The sequence below is a fragment of the Phasianus colchicus genome, chromosome 1, assembly GCF_987193195.1.
Source record: "Phasianus colchicus chromosome 1, bPhaCol1.hap1.1, whole genome shotgun sequence".
NCBI lineage: Eukaryota > Metazoa > Chordata > Aves > Galliformes > Phasianidae > Phasianus > Phasianus colchicus.
Window position 1 is genome coordinate 120,021,117 of NC_143436.1, and position 24,642 is coordinate 120,045,758.

Here is a 24,642-nt window from a genome sequence, read left to right on the forward strand (position 1 = left end):
CACTCCACTTTCTCAGGAGCACTTATTAACCTGTATCTTATTAAACTATACTTAACAACTATATCTTTTGTGCTGTATGTGAGAGACATGAAATAATTATGCAAAAAAAAAAAAAAAAAAAAAAAAAGAATTACTGATACTTTATCAGTGCACATGCAGCACATAGCATGTGTTTTTCTCATCCATGAGAGTGCTTTTAGACCTGCTGAAACAAGGGAAATATATAAGAAAATGCCTTGCAGGTGAGTGTGTGTGGGAACTGAAGATCTAATAGACTCTGAAGAATGATACCTGTGGTGTATCTTGACAAAGAAACTCTGGAGCAAGCATTCAGCACATGCACTGAGTTCCCCATATTTTATCTAAGTCTTTGATACTTTTTTATAGCTTTTAATGCTGATGTGGCAAAACAACCTCAGAATGTACAGAACCATAGCAACTGCCCCAGGAAGATGTATCTGGAGACAAATAAACGTTCTCTCTGCTGATTTTACTGCACTTCTTCTCCTCCAAGCTAATGACGGTTGTCCTTCTACCAGCAGGTTTTGTGGTGGGTAGGAGTTTTAAAAGAGAAACAAGCCCAGTGGTATACAAGAACCGAACATATGCTGAAACTCAAAATGATTTTTTTGGGATAAGTTAATGCCACCCATTGTCTGCTGGTTATTTCTTGGATCAAAAGGTCTGTGGGACAGAAAATGCTAACATTTGAGTTGGAAGGGACCCACAAGGATCATGGAGACCAACCCCTGGCTCCACTCAGCACCACCCAAAATCAAACCCAATGTCTGAGAGTGCTGTCCATTGACACTCCTTGAACTCTGGCACTCAGGGCCGTGCCCACAGCCCTGTGCATCCCGTTCCATGCCCACCGCCCTGTGGTGCAGACCCTTTCCCTGACCCCCAGCTGCCCTCCCCTGACACAGCTCCATGCTGTTCCCTCGGGCCCTGTCCCTGTCAGAGAGAGAGCTCAGCACTCCCTATGAGGAGCTGCAGCCGCCATCAAGCCTCCCCTCAGCTCCTCTGCTCTGGGCTCAGCAAAGTGAGGGACCTCAGTCACTCCTCTTACATCCTGTTCTTCAGACCCTTCATTATTTTTGTAGCCCTCCTTTGGATTCTGAAGGGAATCTCTCCAGACTCTGCTAGGCACTCCTGTTCTCAGAGGGGCATGAGGTACCAGTGCTGCCCCCTGTGCCCTCAGCGCTATCCGGTGGCTTATGCAGGGGCTGTGCTGGTGTGTCTTTCAACTGAAGTTGGTTCCAGATCAAAGGTGCCTTTCTGGTGAAATTTCTGCTGAAAACTGCTGTGTTTCTGTGGAAACTTTCCATTTAGCAGAGCCTGCCTTTCTGAAAGAGAGAAATACGTAAGTGATGTGAATGATGGTTTGTATGTCATTATTGTCAGCATATCTTAGATTCACTAAAACCATACACATATTATTTCCTTGCAGACACCTTCCAAATACATGCAGTCATGCTGCTCTTGCATTTTTTTTAAGCAAGAAATGTACAAAGCTGCTTCAAACACCTCCTTGCGTGGGAATTGCTAATTTCCAGTGCTTAAAGAAAAAAATCGGTGTGACAAACAAATGGCGTGAAATTGTCCAATTAGGGTTTACTTACCTTATCATAAAACTTACTAAAGATTTGCAAGTAAAGCAACCCCACAGGGATCCCTTCTGACAATCGAGGCCCGTCCTTTCTGCTGTGAAAGAGAGGATTTTGGTGAAGGACGAAAGCACTGCACAAGGGCTGGGTGCGGAGGTGAGCGCACACGGGCAGGCACTGCAGCCCACTGTAACCGCAGCGAGTCCGAGCTGCCTGCAATCCGGCTTTCATGTTTCAAAGCTCAGCTCGTGGCACGGTTGCTTTAATGCAGAGCCTCTGACATACTGAAGGAATTGAGGAGTTATTACCTCTAAGGAAAAGTGTTTCAGAGCTGAAGGGAAAGGTAGCAGTTTTTGAGTGGCATTGCAATTTCACCCGCCGTATTTCTGGGACGCCGGTGAGCTCTTGTGCTCTGGGTGGGGGAATTGCAACTGAACGTCTCTCTACGCATTAATCACAGTTCTCAGCAGTCTGCAGGCTTTTATTACCAAAGAAATTCCCCACAGAAAGAAGGACTGTGCTATCCATTTGTTCAGATAAAATCTGCTCGCGATAATTTTTCCACCTGCCCCATCGATCCGTGGCGAGGAGAGCCAGACGTGATACCCGGCTCTCTCGCGGCCGCCTATACAACGCTAGCTGCGGAAGCTGGCAGCTCCGACCCGAACGGCAATTTCTCTTTTTGAAACAGATTAATAGACGAGCGGGGTTTATCGTGTCCAAAAAGAGGGAGAAATCTATATTAAACCAAACAAGCCCTGCACACAAAAGCCTGCTCGCTCACCCCCGCCCCGGCTGCAGGCATACCCTCCATCTTCCCCTCAGCCCCTCCCAGCAGCCGCTGCCGAGGAGACCCCGGGGTTTCCCTAGCAACAGGTGGGAGCTGCGCAGCGCCGGGGCTTCCCCAGCGGCGCTCCCCGCACGCCGGCGGCGGGGCCGGGGCTGCCCGGCCGGGCGAGGCTGGGGCATGAGGCCTCCTCAGCCCTACGGGGCACGCTGGGCGAGGAGCTGCCCCCGGCCCCAGCGGGAAGGTAAGGGGCATGCTGCCGGCGGCGGGGGGAGCGGAGGGGACCGCGGGCAGCTTCCCGCTGGGTTTCCAGTGGCAACGTAACGCCTTTCTTACAGCTTCCCGTTCCTCTTTCCCCGAATGGCAAACCTACAGCACGAGGAGGTGAACAGAAATACGTGTTCCTGAGGAAAAAAAAAAAAATCTTAACCAAACTAAAAAAAAAAAAAAAAAAAAGGATCTTTAAAAAGGATGTTTAAAATCAAATCCTCCTCTTTTGAAATCCTGCCTGTTTGTAACAGTAATGCTTCATTAGTGCATGCTGCTGAAGTTCAGTGTCAGATTGTTTTGCCAGCAAAAGTCCTCAAGAAAACGTGACTGATGGGTGACCTCAGGCACAAGGGCAGCAAATAGGCCGCGTCATCTCAGACAGAGGGCCACACTGACCTTGAATTTCAATTCGCAGGAGAGTTTATCAACAGTGTTTTTCTAGCAGAGAAGATTTTTGCACTGCACCGTGTCCCTGCGTTTCTTTGTGATGTGTTTGCAGAAAAAGGGGCACAAAGCTTTTTATTAAAATCAGAAGCTGTTTACAGTTGTGTGGCTACAGAGATGTTTCCTGATAATGTCAGAATCAGTTCAAAAGGGAAGTAATGTGTTGCCTTGCATTGTTTCTCCAAATAACTTAGGGTGCGATAACCAGATAACATTTCTATCACACCCTCTGTTGAGTTAGGTGCAGTTGTTGTGTTCCCAAAAATAGCTAGTCCTCGAGTGTGTCTGAGGTCTGCAACATAGAGGTCAGTTCTGTGCTATACATGGCCTTTTCTGTCGGACATTTTGCCTCAAAATTGTCACAGGCTTTTCCTCTGCCTTTACCGCCCTTACAGCTTTGCATCATTCTGCAGAGCAGATGCACACTTACAATCAGAGAGAGAGAAGCCTGTAATCAGAAAGTAGACAGCAGTAGTTTGATGCCGGAGAAATAAAAAAATGTTCTGAGGTTTGAAATAAGGAAAATTATTACTTTTATGGCTTCTGGCGCAACTTCATGTCTAAGTTCCTAGAGAAATGTATCTGCTAAATAGTGAACAAATATCTCTTTAATCCCTCCACACAATCACTTTTTTTTTTTTTTTAATTATTATTTATTTTAAATTTTCAGTGACTTGTAGTAGTTTGGCATTATCAGAATTGCTGATAAGAATTAGGCTTTCTTACTGTGGGAATGTCTTTGCAAAGAGAGCATCCAGGAACTGGGCAAAGCTTGGGAGAAGCATGCTTCAGTGGGAGCTGGGGCATTGGGGCTGTTCCAAAAGGAGCAGGATGCTTTGCCTTGCGCTTAGCCTTAGGCATGGACATGACTTACTCCTTCCCTCTGTCAAAAAAGAAGCTTTAGAGGCTTAAACATAAACTCAAATGGCTGCTAATAAGACTGTTCCGACTCCTTATGCATTTCAAAATGTACATGCCATGTTTCAGTCTTGTGCCTTCTGGGTGTTTGTGTCTAATTAGGCTGGAGGGCCTCCAGTTCGAGATTACCTATGTTGCTTGGTGCCCAATTTCTTTATATGACTTTGGCAATAAAGCAAATTACCATGGGTTTTTGTGCAAGCAAATTAGGGACAGATGTAAGCATTCTTGTAAGCCCTATTCCTGCTTTCTCAGCACTGATTGAATTCTATTGTCGTCTGGTTCTCTCTCTGTAGAATGACAGTGTGCTGATTATGGCATATATGTAACTAGGGGTGCTCTGTAAGATGCAGTGCTTTTAAATACTTTTTTTTTTTTTTTTTTTCCTAAGGGAGAAACAGTATGGCTTCAAGAAAAGTTCCCAGTTCCAGATTCAAGTAATGAAAGAGAGGAAAGAAACCCAAGCAGAGCTGAACTATATATAGCACAGCAACAAGTGCTTTGGCTTTGTTTAGGTGTTCCTAATCACTTTCAGTTGAATGAAAAAATCACAATACTTAGCACGTGAATTGGCATTTAACACTATGAAGTATTTTTCCACTGGTTGGAGTTGCTATTTATTACTAAGGGAAAAAAAAGGCTCCTGTGCATTGTAGGATTATGAAAGGACTGTTATGGTTGTCTCCTTGGTCATTGCTAAGGAAATAAACCAGCTTAATTCTCTGGTTTGTTGTTCGTATGCCAACTTTTTGAACACTAGGTACACTTTTAGGATGTTATATCTGGTATTGCCAAGCCAAAACTTTAAGTGAAATCCTATTTCCGGTCACTGGGACAGCAAACTTTACCGAACAGTGGTTTCATCTTGGATGTCAGGAGAACTGGATACATATTCAAAGGTAGATCTCACCTTGTATGAACCATAAACATATTTAGAAATAGGTGTTAGAATGTGATTTGAGAAATGCTAAATGGCAGGGATGAAACTGAAGCATTAAAGTACTCTTCTAAATGAATTAAGCCATTTTTCAGAATGGTAGCAAGTGTCTATAAATCTTTTTGTCCTTGGCATCCTGTGCTCTTACATAACTGAATGTTGATTTTAGCAGCCTAACTTCAGACATCAGTGAATGAATATTTTATATTAATTACAACAAAGATAGTGCACTCCAGAAAACATCAGCTCTCACAGTTATAGTTTTGGAATATTAGAATTTCAATTTAGAAATACTACATTTGAAAACAGAATTCTTCATGACCTCATTAGGAGGGGCTAAGAATAACCATCTTCTGACATCCAGTCTCCTATTTAAATATGGATCCTAGGAACCCTGAACAGGTTCCCCTGTGACAGCTCTTCAGAAATGTTCCGACACTGGGAGAGTAAGAAACAGTGTACCTTTAAAAGTGTCTTCTACCCATTCATCTCCCAGGCTTTTGCTTGTGATTGAGCAGTTTACAGAGTCAATTTTATTTCTTTGAAGAAAAGCAATTGAATGTGAAACACTGTTACTAAATTCTTATATTTAGACCCTATGACATTAGCTGAACTGTTCCACATTAAATACTCTAAAATACTCTAAGAAATTAAACACCTCATATTTATAGGACTTGGAGCCATAGTAAACTCATTATTCCTAACACTGCACATATTTTGAAAAAGGAAAAAAAGACCACTTGAATGTCAACTAGTGACAAATGTGTACATCTAACTGAAATGCCACACAGCCACACTTTGTATTAAAAGGGAACCTTGTATTAAAGGCATTTCATTCTTTCATGAACTGCTGAGATAGCTGAGACAGCCAATCCTCTCTGAAATTCTGTTTTCACTGCTAGAGTGTGGAGGAAGAAAAAGCAAGAAGGCATTGCCTGGTGGCAAGGGCAGCTGGAGAGGCTTTGTCTTGAATGCTCGCAAATGGATGCATCGGTCCTGGTGAAGGTCTTGTGCCTTCTCAGTTCCCTTCCCTCCCCAAACACTGGTGAGAGATAACCTTGCAATGTCTTTGAAGGCTGTGTAGGAACCATATAGCTGGAGTCTGTATCTATTTAGGAATCCAGTAGCATGCATTGATGTATTCTATGATCGTTCATTTTCATAGAAAACAAAGTGCCTGCTCGGTAATAGAATGTGTCTTCAAAAAAAGCTGAGCTACTTTTCATGGGAAAACTAACACTTTAAAACTCCTTTGTCATCCAGAAACACTCCAGAGATCAACATAAATCTGCAAGTGTTAGCCATGAAAATGGATCTGTTTTATACTCAGATGTGAAGGTGAAAATGCAGGTGTTCTTGTATCAGAGAACAGACCAAGAGGACCTCAGAAACAGCAACTGAGTCCACACAATCTTCTTTGAAATAGTTTTCTATTTATAGAGAAGGGCTTCAGAAATATTTTAAGGTAAATCAGATAGGTGTTTTCCTGTTTCACGTGTAAAGGAGATAATGAATGCCTTAATAAGTTAGGCAAGGCAGTGGTCTCATTTGTCAGAAAGACAAGAAGAACTGAGATGACAGTATTACCAATATTTTGAAGGGAAGAAGCTTTGATCAGAATGAAGCAGTGTACTGCAGTGGTTTAGTCGCTTTGTCTGTTGGTCTCAGAACACTGACCTGAACTCTGATAAAGCATTTGGGGAAGAAGTGCTCTTAGAGACCCATTGTGGATTTAGTGTGTTGTTACAAATAAAATGCAGATGGATTTTTTTTTTTCTTGTGCCTGTGTGTGTGTATAAAATCGGAGTAGAACTTTGTGGCTCGATTAGTTGTTCATTTTTTCAGCTCTTTCTGAAATCATTGTAGCTGCAGTTTGGCTCTCATGTTCTACCTTTAATTGGAAGCTGGCCAAGTGGATGGTAGGTGAGCCTGTTTTTTGGAGGTCTGGACATGATCCTGCTGCTCTGGGCCCTCTGCAGTATTACTAAACCACGAATAAACTTCCTGATATTTTTTTAATGATATTATGGTTTAAGAACAATCAGTTTAAGCCTTCAGAGCATAGCTGTTGTGGAATAGAAAACAAAATCCATGGACATCTAGCAAATAATGCTTTATAGCTAAAATAAAAAGGTTTGTTGTATCCTTGCATAGCAAAAGGAATGGTGCTGGGATATAGTATAGTCAGAAAACTACCATTAACAAATACAGCTCTTCTGCTGTAATGTCTGACATGTACTGCTTAACAATCTCTTTTTCTCACTCGATCTGCATATGATATTTATTGATTTGTGTAGAATGGTCATAATTTTGGGATCGTACCTTGAAGATGCTGTTTAAGTTTCTACAAATAGCGTGTACCTCAGCTGGCCAGAGCTAGAAATTATTCCTTAGTTTATTGAGGATCTGGTCAACTTTCCTTGGAGGGGAGTTTGTAGGCACAATTGCTGTGCTGTGTTTGCGGAGGAACATAGGAAAAAATGAGCTGTGTAGAAACCAGCAGTGTGGGAACTCTGCATCTGCAGGATGAGCCTGGAACCTTCCTGGTCTATACCACTTTCCTTGAGGAGTTGAGCAACGTAGCCATGGGATTTGGCAGGATCAGCAAGAGTCCCCCATCTGTGCTTTGAGCCTTTGGTCAGCAGCAGGCTGCAGGTGAATTTTTGAGTGGAAAGATGGGAACTCGCAGGGTGTGTGTGCAGATAAGGCTCTTCCTTTTTGGTGTAGGTCTGTATTGAGTGTTGTCACAGCTGTAGTCAGAAGGACCATGTATTTTCTTTTCCTAGTATATCTGTGTATGATGTACAAATAATGAATAAGTAATTAGGCTTACATGATCACAGTTTCATTGTTTGCCTCTTTTCTCACTGTTTTTTGAAATTAATCAATTTCCTAGTGCTGAAGACAAGTTTCAAGACAAAAAAAAAAAATGGTGAAAGAGTGTCTTTTGATTGATGTTAAACTCATTAAACCAAATAAAGAAAACCCAACAAATAAAAATTATAACTGTGGAAATCTCTAAGTGAGGAGACAGGGTTGTGAAAGTTAACAAAATAAAAGTGAGGGACTAGGAAAAAAGACACAGAAATTTCAATGACAAACCAAATTACTATGGTTTGTTTGTTTGTTTTTTAAATTAAAGAAGCATAATAAGAATATATGTAGTCAGAAGACAGGAACGGACCATTGCTGGGTGGGAACTGTCTATTAGAATTAGAATGAATTGAAGTACTTCTTCATGTATCAGTAAATGGCTGGCTGCTGCATCTCTACTGCTGGTGATAATGAAACAATGTACACCCTGCTCTACCTTTGTTGTGCTAGAATTTTCATTATGGGAATTATTAAAACATTTGGATGTGACAATAAATAACCTAAAAGTTTTTGAAGAACTTGCGGAGAGTTTGTGAGGTATGAAGTTTAAATTTTAGATATGAAATAGAGAAATTATGGAGAACTAAGAAATTTGTCACCAGTGCTTTTTAAAAAGGAATCTTCTGGATAATTGCAAGCATATCAATTTGGCTGTGGTCCTAGAAAAAAAAAAAAAAAAAAAAGCAGCAGAAATCTTCGTATTGGGCGACATCTAAAATTCCACTCATTATTTAAGACCAGTCACCCGTGATTTTTGGAAAACAGATTTTATCAAACTCACTCTTTATTCCTTTCTTTATTCTCTTACTGGAGAGAGAACAAATATAGCTTGATCCATGCCATAAGACTGAAATAATGTATAATAGGCTTCTGCGAGGCATGATTTTTTGGTCAAGTTGCTAGACTGAAATGAAATCAATGCAATGTTTCTTAAATGGACTAAAAGCTGGCTGTCAGGCTATGAAACATGACTGCAAATGGGGAATCTTAGTGGAGTATGTGCATTGCTGTTGGTTCCTATAAGAACTGGTTATTATCAGTAACTAGGTAGCACTTTTAGCTGGTAACACTGGTTTTCCACAGGAATGGAAAATTAAGGGAAATTTAAGAAAGAGGATTGCTATCTGATGCAGTGAGGTCTGTCAGTGTTAGTAAAGCAAGTGCAAGTGGTAGTGAACCGTGAATGAGGTTTTAGTGAGCTAAGGCAGCTTGTGGATGCATGCCTGTCAGTACTGAGTAAGCAGAGAAATATTTTGCTTATGCAATTCATATTTCTACAAATGAAACCAACATGGCTTCAGAAAGGAGAAAGGGGAGTCAGTACTGCCATTATGGAAAAGGAATAGGATGAATTGAACTCCAAGGTCAGTGTCTACTGGACTAACAAAGAGAGGTGGCTCAGTATCGCTTGCTCAATTTATGTACCAATTCTGGTTCATCATATCAGTAAGAGCATTTTTCAGTGTAGCCAACAAAGGCATAAGAAAAATTCAATGTCTGGAAAGCAGAACTGGAGCCAGGCAGGGTTGCCTTTATAACAGTGAGGTAAACCAACTACTGGAATACCAATATCAGTAACAATGTTATTTAAAGAGAAATTCTAGTTCAAAAGGAGTTGTGATTCTGGGAAGCCTTGCATTTTTCAGATCTGAATTGTTAGAGGGCACTTGTCACGTAGGAAAATACTACTTAATTCAATCATTTTTGTGTGCAATGCTGCCTTTCCTAAAGGAGCGTGGGTCTTTGTCTTCAAGGGTTTAATTGTTTAGGAACTTCAAAGCTCTTCTCGGGCCTCTGAACATGGATGAAACTTTAATTTAGTCTCTTGCTCTGCCTAGAATTCATATTAAAGATGCTCTTCACTCTTGTTGCTCTCTTACCCTGTTAGCAAGACTTCTGAAATTACTGGGACAAAGAAAAAGGGAATTTAACTTAACATATTTCTTTCTGTTATTCTGTTATTATTCCTTAATGTTGAAACAGTATGTGGCAGAATGCAAGAACAACTTCAGCATTACAGCTTGGACGTCTTGGTTAGTCAAGGGGATTTCAGATGTACAGAACCAGGTTCTACTCTACTTGATGTTCTCAAGAACCAGTAAAATTTGACTTTTAGGAAGTCCACTGCATTTAAATACAGCCCTGAGTATCTGTCCATTTTCTGCTTATGCTCTTCTCTTCTGACAGGGCTCTAGAAATAACGCAGCTAGAACAGTTAATGTTCATATGCATTTTCTAAATGCTTTTTGGTGATTAAAACACAACAGTGAAAATTGTGTTTCAGTTCAGCTTCATCTCTTTTGTCTACTGGATGGATTTATCCTCCCATTCTACTAAAACTGAAAATAAGGAAGCTGGCCTGCTTTGCAGACAGGCCCAGATCTCCTATAAACAAAGCCAGGACTTAGAATCTTTGAATCTCAGGCTGCTTTTGTATTCACTGGGCTCTGCTGATGACACCACTAAATACAGAAGGTGGGAAGTACCCAAGAGAAAATGCATAAACAAAGTTCAGGTCTTGCTTTAGGAGCATATTAAGAATGTTTTTAAAACGATGATGATAAATTCTTACTGAAGTAGAATTTATTTGAATTTATAAAGCTTTAAACAGAAAATTTTACCCTTCATGCTTATTCTTAAAAGCAAATCCACTTTTTTCTTCTTAACTCTGTAAAAATGCTTGCATTTTTTTCCTATTCCAGTTACTGCATCAGAAGCCTACCCTTTGTTCATCAATTGCATCTTCAATTCCCATCCTCAGCCTACCTGTTGCAGGAGCCTACAGCATGCTATATATATTCTGCAGCAGTTGCAGTAATATTTTTACTTAGGTGCTGTTTGCAGTATCAGCAGGAGCATCCCTTGTGCCTCTCTGAAGTCTTGGCTCAAAATGATCCTTTCTCTCAGTATTTGGCAACAATTGTGTTTCCTGATCATTTTTCAGCAGACTTAGAAAGACCACCCTGTTGCTTTCTTTTGCCTTCCTCCTGTCTGTGCTAAGCTATGCTTTCTTATTTTAGATTTGGTTTGGAAGTGCATCTGTTATATATCTGTGTCTTTCATATATCTATGTATCTAAAGGCCGGTCTGTTATTGAAACGGGTCTTAGTGTAATGAGATCTTAGCCTTTCGTTCAGGTTTTCAAGTGTTACAGTCTGCAAATTACCATCCCTCTCTCTCTCTTTTTTTTTTTTTTAACTGTGTTTTGCTGAAAGAATGAACATGACTGTCCCAGTCGTAGCCAGTACTGTCTGTTTTCTCACTGAGTAGAGCAAAGTGTTCCTGCTGTACATGACTATATGCCCAGTGATAGACAGTGTAAGTTCACCTGAGGAGACATCTGTTCGCCTGTCTGACACCTCTGGTCTGTAGATCCTGGTTATTAAAGAGTCTGTATTAAAGATACTGGCTTCGGTTAGCCTTATATTTGTCTACTAAGGTTTGCAAGTCTTGTTGAATCAGTTTGATCTGTGTAATCACTAGTATATTTCCAAAGACACTGGTAGGAAGTGGTATGCCATTAACTATTATCTTAAATATTTTCTCATTTCATTAACACCAAGCGTAATTAGAATTCCATAAAGGACAGTCTAATCACTTTTTTAATAACTGCACCAACCTGCAATACTGTAAATCAAGATTTTATCACAATTCAGCAATCTTGCCTTGTTAGTTAAATGATTAATCATCTACTGTGTTGAAAAGAGGATATATTTCCTCTTAAACTTGCAGCTCATCCACTAGCTAGAAATTGAAGATGTTGCCTATCAGTGACTAATAGCTTAAAATCCTGTTTCCATGACACATTGCTGTTGGCAAGAGGCCGTCTCCTTCAAGCTTCCAAGGAAAAGTGTGAAACTTTCTAAAAAAAAAATAGTCAAAATTTCACTTATTACTCTGAATTGTTTGCACACAGAAATACATCCAATATAAACTTTATTATTTTATGTTTAAATTTAAAAACAAGACAGGATTTATTTTTCAACTTTACAACTAATACTGTGAAAGACACAAAACTGGTCAGAGTTATCATTTGGTTTGTTAAATAGTGATTGAACTGATGCAAGGCTTGTATTTTTTTGATGTAAGAACAGGAGTGTATCATGTAATCTGCACTGTATGATTCTGTAGTAGATAAGGTCTGATCTATCTGTAGATAGATTGGGCTACAGTGTCCAGATGTGGACTCCTCAGTACAGGAGGGACATAGACCTACCCAGAGAAGAGCCACAAAAATGATCCATGGAGTGGAACATCTCTCCTATGAGGACAGGCTGAGAGCTGGGGCTGTTCAGCCTGGTGAAGAGAAGGCTGTGAGGTGACCTGATAGCAGCCTTTCAGTATCTCTATAGATGCTACAGGAAAGAAGGGGACAGACTCTTTAGCAGGGTCCGTGCTTGTAGAACAAAGGGAAATGGCTTCAAGTTCAAAGAGGGTAGATTTAGGTTAGATATAAGGAAAATATCTTTTACAGTGAGGGTGGTGAGGCACTGGCAGAGGTTGCCCGGAGATGTGATGGATGCCTCCTCCCTGGAGACTTTCAAGGCCAGGCTGGATAAGGACATGGGCAACATTATCCAGCTGTGTGTGTCTCTTTTCATTGCAGGGGAATTGGACTAGACGGCCTTCAGAGGTCCCTTTCAACTTTAAGGATTCTATGATTGTATGATTCTATGATAAACTGTACAGTAATTCGCCTACGGTGGTGTAAAGCCTACTGGCTTCTCCTGTTGGTGCACCCCTCTTCCCCTGCCCTGAATGTAGTACAAGGACAGGATTTTTGTAGTATCTGACTGGCTGTCTCCGGCTGGCAGCCCCATCTATTTGCAGGGAGGCTACTGCAGATTTGACACAGAATGAGCAGTCTTGATGAAACAGAAATACACGCCAATGGCGTACCTGTACATGCCAAAAGTGAGATGCTCATTAGGAGTTTTCTGCTAGCAGCCTGGAACCCACCCACAGGCACATCAGTATTTGGTATGTCCAAATGCTATGATAGATGTCTCCTAAACAGAAGCTCTGAAATTATTAGCAAGATGTACAGTGTGTGATACTTTGTCTTTTCCACAAACACCAGGGTCAGAACAGTAAAGAACTGCAATGAGGTCACAAAAATATTCTGTTTTTCCAGGCTTTAAAGATCAGCGCTATTTGTCATGGAGCAAAATGGCTTGACAATTGAACTTCTGTTCCCAGAATTGTGTTTAGGAAGTGCTCATGAAACTTGAAAGACTTATGAGTGATTGTAAGCAGCTGAATGGAAACAATAGACTTGAGATAGCTGTTTGGAGATGGGTGGGCCCCACATTCAGTCTATCTGTGCTGTTAAAGTTTGTGTGGTGGGTAGGCTATGGCAGGGCTGAGCTGTGGGACGTTAGGCTTTTGCAGTGTGTCACTTTCAGTTCCAGCTGTGCCTTAGTTGCTCACACACTCTGAAGAAATACATTGAACTAAGTGCCTTTTACGTGCATTTTTTTTAAAAGTAGTTGAACTGTGTCTTCCCATGATGCAGATTCACACCTAAGAACATGCTGACTGTCATAGCTTTGACCCCAGCCCACTGTCTTAGATCAGAGAAGTGTATGTTGCCAGCTCCAGCCTGGTTCAGAGAGTGTTAAAAAAGATGGGTACATGTATATATGTGTTCCTGTATGTGTTTATAGCTAAATGTTTTATTAACATGAATACAATTAAATGAAGAAAAGCTAACTCTGGAGAAGCTGTCTAGGAGTGAAGATCTTGCTTGGTCAAGGGCAGACAAACTTAGAAAGAAATAAATTTTCTTGATGTCAAGACCTCACTACTTAGAAGATGAAGAGAAGATACAGTATGGGGGAAGCAGGATAGAAAAAAGCAAAGTGGTGAGATTGTGATTGTGGTAATTGAGGAGAGACTGATAAAAGGAAGAAGTTGCTTATAATTTACTGCCCACTTACAAATTACAGAGGGAAAGAAATAGCTATTCAGCACAACCTGATATGATAAAGGCTCTTACTAACCAAAAACTGCTGCTGTTTTGTAATTTTATGTAACTGAATCAGAATCAGTAATACATTCTGCTTCTTTCTTTTAAATTCAATTGCCTTTGGGCAGAAAATATTTCCTATTGTCTCCTAAACTCTTAAGTAGTGCTTCTACAAATGCATGAAGACATACTCTGCACAACTTAATCACAACTGCAATCTAAAATCTATATTTTGAAATTATGTTGTCAGATAAATGTCATTAGAAGACATGACAAGCTAAAGAGTTAACTGCATTGAAAAGACATTAGGTTTAAAGATTTTTACAATACTAAATTACGTTCTTACAATTTTAAAGGAAACAGTGTGTTGGTCTATAGGATAATGAGAAAATTTCAGTTCTTTAAAGATGGTTCTGGAAATATAGTAGGTATGGCTAAAAAGCTGTTTATGAACAAAATCTTTAATGTCTCATATATAGTAAATGCAGTGCATTCTGTCTGCAAAAATCTTTTGTGGCTTACTGTTAGATCTGAACACCGTGTAATGAAGAGTTCTGTGTGTGATGAATTTTTGTGTAATTGAAAGCCCAAATGAAGAAATTGCACAAGTTATAACTAAATGGATGCTCTGAAGTTAGTATATGTGATGCTTTTTATTTCTGCAACACTGAGTACTAATTTCAAAGGAACTACAAAAGACAGAAATAAATTGCAACTACTGTCACACTCAAAAGGTCTATGTGACAAAAGGCAAGTGAAAGAAGAAAGCAGACAGTGAGATCAGAAGAGACATTTTTTTGCAAGAAAGAAGAGACTTTAACCAGGCTACAAGTGAAAATGTAGTAAAAAATTGCTGGTCTTCAGAAACTAGGTGCCTGAAATGGCTGAGGGAACCCCATTGTCTAACAGGTCCATGCAGGTGGGGAAGGACTGTATCTGATTTACTCCATTTTAATTTCTGTGTCAGTTACGGTACGTCATTTTCAGAAAAAGAGATTTGATTATCTGTTAATTCAGACAACCCCTAATGGCATTCGATTTGCAACTGTGTATGACCTAGCACATTTCACTAAGTAGCTGATAGTGTGAGGAAGGGGAAAAACTGTCAGGTCATTCTCCTGCCACACTGCGCGTCTCGGTGGGATGGGCTGCAAAAGAATAAACAAGATCTGTGAGTCAGGCTCCTGCCACCATGACAGGAATGAAATCAGTAGTGGATGAGAATAGATTTTCCTAGTCCATGTTTTTCAAGGAAGTGCACGTATGGCAAGGATTAGATGGGTGGAACTGGTAGACTGCATCTGAGTAGTGCTGTAGAGGAACATATTCCTTGGTACCTTCAAGTCTCCAGGGAGAGCAAGACAACAGAATTAACTATTGGAGTGCATTTGCTCTGTAGTGACAGAAATTCTTGTACCCATGATGGGAACAAATAATTGATGGAACAACAGATAGTACAGACTTTGGGATCAGATTAGTTTAGATTTTTTTTTTCTATTACCATATTATCATCTATAGCCATAAAAATGAGAGGATTGCTCTGAAAGTAATGCCTCCTAGTTTATTATGCTGGTCCGTGACATCAGAGGCAGATGTTGGTGGCATGGCAGCAAAGATTGAACCTTCTGCCAATATCCCATTACATTTTGTTGCCATGTGACAGATGACAGCAGAGGGGCACTCTGACACAATGGTGTCTGACATGGAAGTGCAGATGAAGCAGAGGTGTGGAACTGAATTCCTCTGTGTGGAAAAAATGACACCCATTGATATTCATCAACACTTGCTGAACATTAATGGAGACCAACCAGTGGTTGTGAGCACAGTGAGGCAGTGGGTGATGCGTTTCAGCAGTGGCAGCAGTGGTGGTTGGTCACCTCTGCTGGTGCAGGTTTTTACAAATGTGGCATGCATAGCTCATGCTGGTGACTGTATTGAAAAAATACTGTTTTGTAGCTGAGAGTTTTCTCTATGAAACAGTGTTATTGTGCTCTTTGTATCTGTTGTTTCCATGAAAATAAATGAGGCATTACTTTTGGAGCAACCTATGTAAATATACTTTATGCCATTTTTGTTTCCCCTACAGTCGTTAATGCTGCAAGTGTTATCACTTTTGATTTTCCCAATTTTTGCATTTTTAAAGTCCGCCATAATTATTTTGTCATATCATGTTCTCATTGTGTCTTTAAATAGAAAAAATATCATTGGTGGAATTTGGTTGGAAATTGTATTCTTCCCTGACAAGCTGAAGATGGTATTCTTTAAAGGAGTAATAATTCTTCTTGGGAAGCTGTTTTCATTAAGATCTAGTTTTAATAGCCAGTTAAGCACAAGAACAAGTGGTGATGGGGAGTTTTCATATATGCTATGCAGAGATGGTTCTGTATTGCTGTAGTTTGACTTCCCTGCATGAAAACAATTCAGCAATTCTGGCATTGGTATCTGACTCTAAATCTCTAGAAAGTCATCTAGCTTTCATCTGCCGGCAGCAAGTGATGGAGAGGTGCTCTTTGGAGGGCAATCTGATGAATACTTACTCCAGTAGAAACCACTGAAATTGAAAATAACTGGAATAACTTTCTATTTGTGGGATGAACTCTGTGTTGCAGGCATTCAACCTTAAAAATTGTTGAAAAACCTGAAATTTTTAGAAAGGGATGGTAGTTCCAAAGAAGAAGTAATTGACAGATATTCTTTGGCTTCTGTTGTACAGGAATTCTCATTTCATAAGCTCTTGGTTTTCAGCACACCTACCTTATTTCTCAGACTGAAACTGTCTTAGTTTTGATTTATAGCAACTGCAGTTTTACAATCTTTTTGTCTTTTATTTTACTCAGCATCAAAATCATGAACAGGGGTGGGATGTCTATTTTTGGTGTCTGCATAATTTGTAGGAAGGACAGATGTGACTCAGGCCATTCGCTACCTTCAGTTCCCATCCCAGTTAGGGTCACAGGGATTGAAACCCACGCAGAATTCTTAATTGCTTGTAATTGTTAAAGAATATTAATAGGGTAAAGATGGAAACCAAAGATCAGTGACACTTTCTCCACTTCTGTAGCATAAGCCCACAACAATAGCAAGTTCTAAAGTCTGTGTCTTTACTGCCCTTGAAATGAAGCTAGAGACTGAGAAATACAGCAATAGATATATAACTGTTAGGTATCTGAATAGTATTTTTTAGAATTGTATGTTGGTACATGTATATTCCTGGAGTTCATTGGTATCCCACTGATTAGATACTGCTGTTACCTAATGTAAATGTATGATATGTCTTCTGTTCTTATCACAAGGTTTCCTGGACAAGGTGCATTCTTATCTACTGTGATGTTAGTTTCCTACCCTGATCTTCTAACAAGCCTGTACATTCATTTTTGTGCATACGAAAAGCCTTAAAGTAGCTTAAAATGGGCTGCCCCCTTTTGGAGACTATCAGACTTTGTTTCAATAGCTTTTAGGAGCAATCCCGAGGAGAAATACCAATAATCTAAACACAGCATCCTGAGCAGAGCAAGCCACTGCAGTGCAGAACATAATTCATAGAAAGCATTTGACAATAGCATTTTTGATGATTCATTCTCCTGACTCAGATGGGAGAGAGTACCAGGCATGGCAACAGTATATTTTTGTTGTAATGACCCTGGAAATGGTAAGAGGTTGCTCTGATGTCCGTTCTGTGCAAAGTTGTGATGGGTGGAGGGGAAAGAGGGGAAAAGCACAATCAGTGTTTAATCAGTAAATGAAGGAATACAATATAAATTAGTGGAGGATATGGAGCAAATGCCAATTCTAGGATATCTGATGACCTTTTATGTGTTTGGCTGATAATGATAATTTCAATTGCCGTAGGTCACACAGCATTTTGTAACATCCTAAATGCTTCTGTGGGATAGGGTTGTTTTCACAGTGTTATGTCTTGCATTTGTATGGCCCTGTGCCTCTTAAGCAATGGGGCCCATCTGAAGTTATTCACTGCTGGTCTTCCATAAATTCTCTCTGCCCCATGAACATTCAAGTATCTGAAACTGTGCTTGGTTTTGTGGCATTATTTTTCCTTTTGCAGGGGCATTGATTTGGGTCTCCTGTTTCTGCCTGGCTGCTTCTGCTAAGGACCGTGATGGATTTCAGTAGCTTTGTAACACTTTTTTCTTTGCCAGGTTCATCTGAAAGTAGGTTGCATGTTTAAATGCATGGGGACAGAAGCTCCAGTGTTTGGACAATTCTTTTTCTGAAGGAATCCAGCCTAAAATGCAGCATACGTGTCAATGTAGCTCTTGGTAGCTGGGGTAACACTGATTTCCTTAATGAAATGCCATGCACTGCAGCCTCCCCAGGGAGGCTTCTTTTCGGGAGTTTTGCAACTTAAAGTGGCAGGCATATACCAAGTGTTCTGTGCCTGCATTCGCATAGGATGTGGTCCAGCCATGACAACTCTCAGCATATGACAGATCTGTGTCTGGTGGCATGGTGAGTCAGAGACTTAAAGTGACCCAAGAGTAATGGGATCAATTCTGCAGGGTGCTTGTATGCATGCTTTTCATCTGGAGAGAAGCCCTCGCCCAGTCTGCTGCTAAGGAGGCTAAGGATGGAAAAGTTGCTGTGGTAGCAGTACTCAAGGCATGGTGAAGGACTGATCAGAGGAGTTAGGCAAGATGTACTGACATGAAAGCAGAGGTCCTGCCCTGTCGCTATAGGAAACTCAGTGGCTTGCTCAGCCAGTGAAGGTTGGTGCCGGCATTATGGACAGACACTTGAGATGAAGTGGGAAGTCGTGATATTTTTACTGGCTATTGCCACTCTGCACAGGCCTTCAAAGGATAGCTCAGGCTTATTTTTGTGCAGCAAAGCATAAGAAAATCCTTGAAACCCAGGGAGAGTGGAGGGAGCTGGGATGATACAGGTTCCTCCCCGTCTTTAATTTTGTATTTTCACTTCTGTCTCTGCATTTGTGCACACTGACTTCATAAATGCACGGCAATCTGTAAACTTTACATAGTCTTTCCTTCAAAGTTGGCTTATTCTGGCTGGGGAGTCTTCTGCAAGACTAGATGAGTCACAAAAAGTAGCAATATGCTAAGTTAAATACAGTAAATGATTTATCTCCTCTCCCTCTGGTTTGTGTTTTGAAATGTACGCTGCGCGGTTTGATAGCTTCCTACCACTGCTGCCAGGCCACCTGTCCCACACCACGTCCAAGTCTTTGTCTCCAAAAATACCACTGCAGCTCAGACAAACAGCTTGGCAGCCATGCCTAGGGAAGACCTTTTAAATGACAGTCTCATAACGCCACAATGGGAGAGAAGGATGCGTTATATATCTGACGCAACACCTGAGAGCTGCGGAGCTGGAAATACCACTCCACATCTAAAATTCAAATAGGGAATTGATCAGTGTCTGAAGCAGGCATTGCGTGGCTTGAGAACAGTTAACATCGTACTGCTGCTTTCTGTGATACAGGTTGTTTTTTTTCTTTTTTTTATTTTTTTTTTATTTTTATTTTTTTTAAATCAAAGTGACTCCATCTATTAGCTATGGCGAATTAGGCTTAAATCACTTGCCACAAACCTAGTGATTTTTCTCTGCTTACTCCTGCTTTCATGCCTTTTAGTGAAGCTATTGTGTTAATGCCATGTGATGGCTGTGGACTGAGACTTAATGTTTTCAGAGGTGTATGATTAAGTGCATACAGATGAGTAAGCAGGTGGCACACAGAGATTTAGGTCTCCAGGAGCAGTAGAGCTGCCTCTTTGATGATATTACTATTGGTTTGGTTTACACGGACTGTATAGCAGCAGTCCAGAAGACCCGCAGTGGCTATACCCACACTGATAGCAATGCTGGACTCAGTGTGGCTATTCAGCATGGAGCCCTTGACTGCCATGGGTGGACATTGAAGCTACTGATGGCCCTGAGACTGGCCCATGTGGGTTGCTGTCACAGTCTCTGGGGCTACAGATGTTTAACTTCTTCTGGGCAACAAAGAGAGGGTATGAGGATGGAGTTACAGGTGCTTGGGATTTCTTCTAAGTAACAACTGATGTAATTGAGCTCTTGTCTACAAGAGCTACAAAGTGAAAAAAAAAACAAGTGGGATGCAAGTCCTGGTCAGCAAGCATTCTTATCCTTGGAGAACTGCATCATCGGATATGCAGTGGTGGGGCTTCAGGGATGACACATCCTCTCCACTGTGCTGTGCAGAAGCTACTTTGCAAGCCATTGTGATGGCTGTCTGGGAGACTCTGGGCTAAGGCCAAGGTAGACTGTGAGAGAGATGTGGCAAAGGCGCTTTGGATATGCAGCACATTCAAGGGAACAGCATCAGTTCCTTCTGGCCTAGATGTGGGAGGCAAAACTTCTCATGTTTCTGCCTACGTGCAGATAGAATAAGCAAGCACGTCTGTTAAAACAAAAAGGTCTGTGTTACTTGTTTGGTTTTAAGAAACTTTCCATCCTCCCATTGAAATAAGTCCTTAGGGTAAAATGAGCACAGTTGTGATGGTTTAATATTGTTGGCTTCTGTTTCTACTAAGGTTACATAATTGCTGTTTTCCTGGGAAATGAAATCATGGAAATGAAAAACTAAATTCGCCAGAGCATACGTAGGCACAACTTTGATTTCAGGCACCTGTGTGTGCCAGTATTTCATTTGGCACAGGAAAAGTAGCATCAAAACGAATATAAACAAGTAGCACAGGAATAATGGAACAACAGGCATTCAGACACTGAGATGTAAGAGCAAGCACATCACTCCCCAACTTATAAAACTCCACAGCTTATAGCTTGTGGGAGAACAAGGCTAATACAAGATCAAATAGGGAGGTTCCTGTGCAGAAGGAATGGCAGGGGGTTTGGGAAATGCAATTGCAGAAACCCGACAACTCACACCTGAAATGAATTGCAAAGAGTGTAGGGCAAGCCACAACCAAAGAAGAGAAGCTGGGAGACTGTTGGACCTTTCCTCTGTCTCGCCTTAGTAATTATCTCTTGTTTGCAGAGCTTCCATTAATTGGAATGCATTTCCTAATGAAATTAGGCTGGCAGCCAGTATTCAAGTCTTTTTACTGCTAGGGAAAATTTGTTCTTTCAGCATCTCAGCCATTGATTTTTGTTTGTGTTTTCATTCATCATGAGACTGTTACGTGCCAAAAATTCCATGCTCCATCATATTGACTTGGACAGTATGAGTTATTTGATTTATTCCCTTGATCTCTGCTCTTGAAAGCTGAATGCTACAGCACTGCCCCATTTGTAGTTACTGAGTTATGTGGTTCTTCCCCTCCAACACCACCTTTTTGTTTTGTTTTAAACAATTGTTCTTCCTTTTAACTATGTTATCTGTTAAGAATGGCAGTGCAAAGACACTGAGTATCCCAAGGTAAAATGTAAGGTGTAAACAAATTGTTTGAAATGACATTTGTGTTGTGAGATTTCTTAATTTCAAAGGATTCTCAAGTTTACCTGATTAATTGAGAGTACAGGAGCTCAGCTATATCAGTACACAAGTGCACAGGTCTTTATTTTTATTTGGAGAGAGATCTTTCTCAAAGCAAAATTGGTGCCAGTATTGCGTTTTGAGCTGGGAGAGGCCAAAACCTGATAAGGCAACAGACAGTCTTTGAACAGCGCTTTCCTTATCTCTAAATAAAGGTGGGACTGCAAAGATTACAGTGCAGATTATGATCTTATTTGTATATGGTGTCCTCTTAGCTTCTTCAGCCAGGTTGGGACTAGGCATTACTCATGGGCGTGCAAACAGCCTTGTCTGTCTTATTTGGTTTGATTTATTGTCAGTATCTATGTATATACCACATCCATCAGTCTGAGTTACTTGCAAGAATTAATCTCTCTGCTACATCTCCTCTACACATGATATATACCTCTACTGATCATCCACCATAACAAATATGAATCTTATAAATTGTATGCAGCCATTTTACAACAGACTTTAAATAATTGATCTGCTTTTCTCCTATCTCATTAAGCATGTAGGAAGGATACTGAGAAAGGATGAAGGTTAGATGAAGAGAGAATAATTTGAGTTATCTCTGGCTCAGTATGATCAAAAATATGGGACTGGTTTTAAAATTAGTTTTTGAAAAGCAATGTGCTAAAAATTCATCTTTACCTCTTTGATGTTTCTGTCTTATGAATGCAGTCAATTTACTTTTACAGGTTTGTCTCAACACATGCTAACAGAAATGACTGTGAATTAAACCTTAGTCATCCACTATCTCCAGCAGCTAGAAGTAAGGGGATAAAAACAGCACTGTAGGACCTGTGACTGAAATCACAAGAGGAAAAAAACATATATTTTAGCACTTTATTACAGTTTCTGAGACACTGACACTGTTTCTTTAACTGTCTAAAGTTTCCCTCTGTGAGTGTATATTAGACTGTATGTATGCATGGAAGCTCACAATTTGTGCTACTTATTTAAATAAAATTAATTTTCTTAATTGCATTTGAATTCTTTTTCTCCTTATGATTCAAACAGATTTACTTCCTGTTCAGAAAGCAGATAATGCAATAGTAGTCATCTTCACAAAAAAGACTTCTACTGATAGAAGCTGCGTTAAGATGTTATGCTGAATACCCCAAAATACCATGTATATTGTGGACAATGTGAAGAATTAAGTGTCGATGCAACACACACTGATGGTGAGTGTAAGGAAACTGTTATGTCACGTCTGGAACAGATGATTGAGCACCTGGTGAAGGAGGTGGCTGGCCCAGGAAGCACAGGTGCAAGCAAGTCACCTGTGTTTCCCCAAAAGACCAGAACTGGTGGACCCTGGGTCCAACCCTCCCTGGGCCCATGTAATGGCTAGCCTCCAGAAAGAGAGTGCTGCTTTCTGATGATGAGGACTGCTTCCTCAGGAGTGTTCTGTAGCTAGAGACCTTATCATCAGTTGGGTGAGTTCATTTTTTTTCCTATATGTGATTATTGACATCTCTAATTGCCTGGTATTGCAAAGAATTTATCAAAAGCAGTTTCACTGCTTTCAAGGACCAGTAGTGACAGAGAAGGTCAGCCAGCTTCCCAGAACTGCTGGGCTGAAACTGTGATCTCTGCGTAGCACTGAGAAAACGGTGTGTGCAAAGGGTATATGTATCAAGGAGGACTTCTGGACAAGTTTAATGGGATGTTCAACTGGAGTATTCCATAAAGAGAGGTAGATCTCAGTTGAAGATAAAGATCCTTTTAAGATTATTGGAACAAAGGAGGAAGGCTTTAGGGATGTCTTTCAATGGAAAAATATAAGGGCAATTATAGAACATGTCCTGAATTGGAAGAGACTCACAGGGTCATTGAATCCCACTCTTGGCTCCATGCAGGACTGTCTAAAAATCAAACCATATTTTTAATAGCATTGTCCAAATGTTTTGTGAACTGTGATTGCTTGGTGTGGTGATCACTGCTCTGGGGAGCCAGTCTTGGAAAGGGAAAGAAAGAAGGCCAAATGTATTTGTGTCAGGATATTTTAAGTATCCTCTCATAACACACAATAAAAGATTTCCATCTCTAGCTGTACAGATAACTTTCTGAACTGCTCTTCTGAAGCAATATGATTGTCAGCTACTTAGTGTACAATATCAGAGCTGCTTTAGATTTTATGGCCATACAAATGGACCTTTGGTTCACTGCAAACAATGGATGGCATTTTCCTCCAATGCTAGAGTTGATCAAATTCTCTATAGCAGTGGTCTCTAACAAGTCTTGGCACTATTGTGAAGCTTACAAATAAATATCTTAGTCAACTACATTTTCATTTTAATTACTAACCAGCAAATAGTCCTCAGCACGGCTCCCATCTACAATGAAGACGCTTTTCTATGTATTATTATTATTATTAGTTTTTTCATTACTTACTCCCTTCTGGTCTTGGGAGATGGTAGAAAGTCTGTCAGGCTATAGTACGTAGTGGCAGTCTTCTCCTGTATGTTGTAAAACAAACAAACTGGCTGTTTTCTTTTCCTAAAATGGCTTTCACGTATTCTTTCTCTCTCAGTGTTCAGCTGGTACCTGTCTTTCTATTCGCAGTGAAGTGGCTATAGCAAACAAGGTGTGCAGTTACAAAAGTAAACAACTGCGGGAAGGACATGCAGTATCTTAGTGATGCTAGAAATACATTACCACTGGGGAATTTGCTTATGTATACTATTGAAATGAGCAACTCTGAATTTAGGATCTTAAATTCCATGACTACTGATGCATTTACAGAGCAATTTCTGTTTTTTCCTATGACTGCATTGTATCCCTGTCTTGGATGCTGTGGATAAATACGGAAGAAGAGAAAAATAAAGATGCACTACATATGCAGGTATCTGAGACTGTGTTGTGAAACTCAACTAGTGTACAAACAGTGTGAGAATAAGATCATGTTTGACTGCTGGAACATTTACTTTTCCCAGCAAAGCATTTATTTGCTTTTCATTATTATTAATAAATAGAGAAAGGACACATATTTGTGTTTTGCCTGCTTGTCTTTCCCACAAGGTGTTTATCTTTTATACATAAACCCACAAAATAAACCAAAAGTCAATGTTTCAAAAGAATACCTGATGGTGAGAAAACAAAATTAGAGCTGAGAGGATTCCTGTAGGATTTTCAATACCAAACAGCCCTGCAGAGGAGCAGCTGCCACTTTGCTTTCAAACAATGGTACAAGTGTGCTCCAGGGCATCACAGGGAATGGTGGAGGTGCTCCAGCATTGTCCATGTTGAAGGATTGATCACACAGTACTTGGTGTCAAACTTCACTTTTCTTTCTGAGGCTGTGTCCCAGCACTGTTATGGAGAGAGACTTGTCTTCTGATTCTCCCAACCTGACAGGCA

General features: G+C 40.4%; 1 protein-coding gene across 1 annotated transcript in view; it reads left to right on the forward strand.

Annotated features, from left to right (window-relative positions):
- Positions 1-1,784: 1,784 nt before the first annotated feature.
- Positions 1,785-24,642, forward strand: part of LOC116232714 (uncharacterized) — a 252,195-nt gene continuing 229,337 nt past the window's right edge. The window contains exon 1 of the mRNA XM_090142048.1: positions 1,785-2,638. Coding sequence (XP_089998174.1) covers positions 2,575-2,638 — 64 coding nt within the window. The 5' untranslated portion in view covers positions 1,785-2,574. The remainder of the gene's footprint in view (positions 2,639-24,642) is intronic.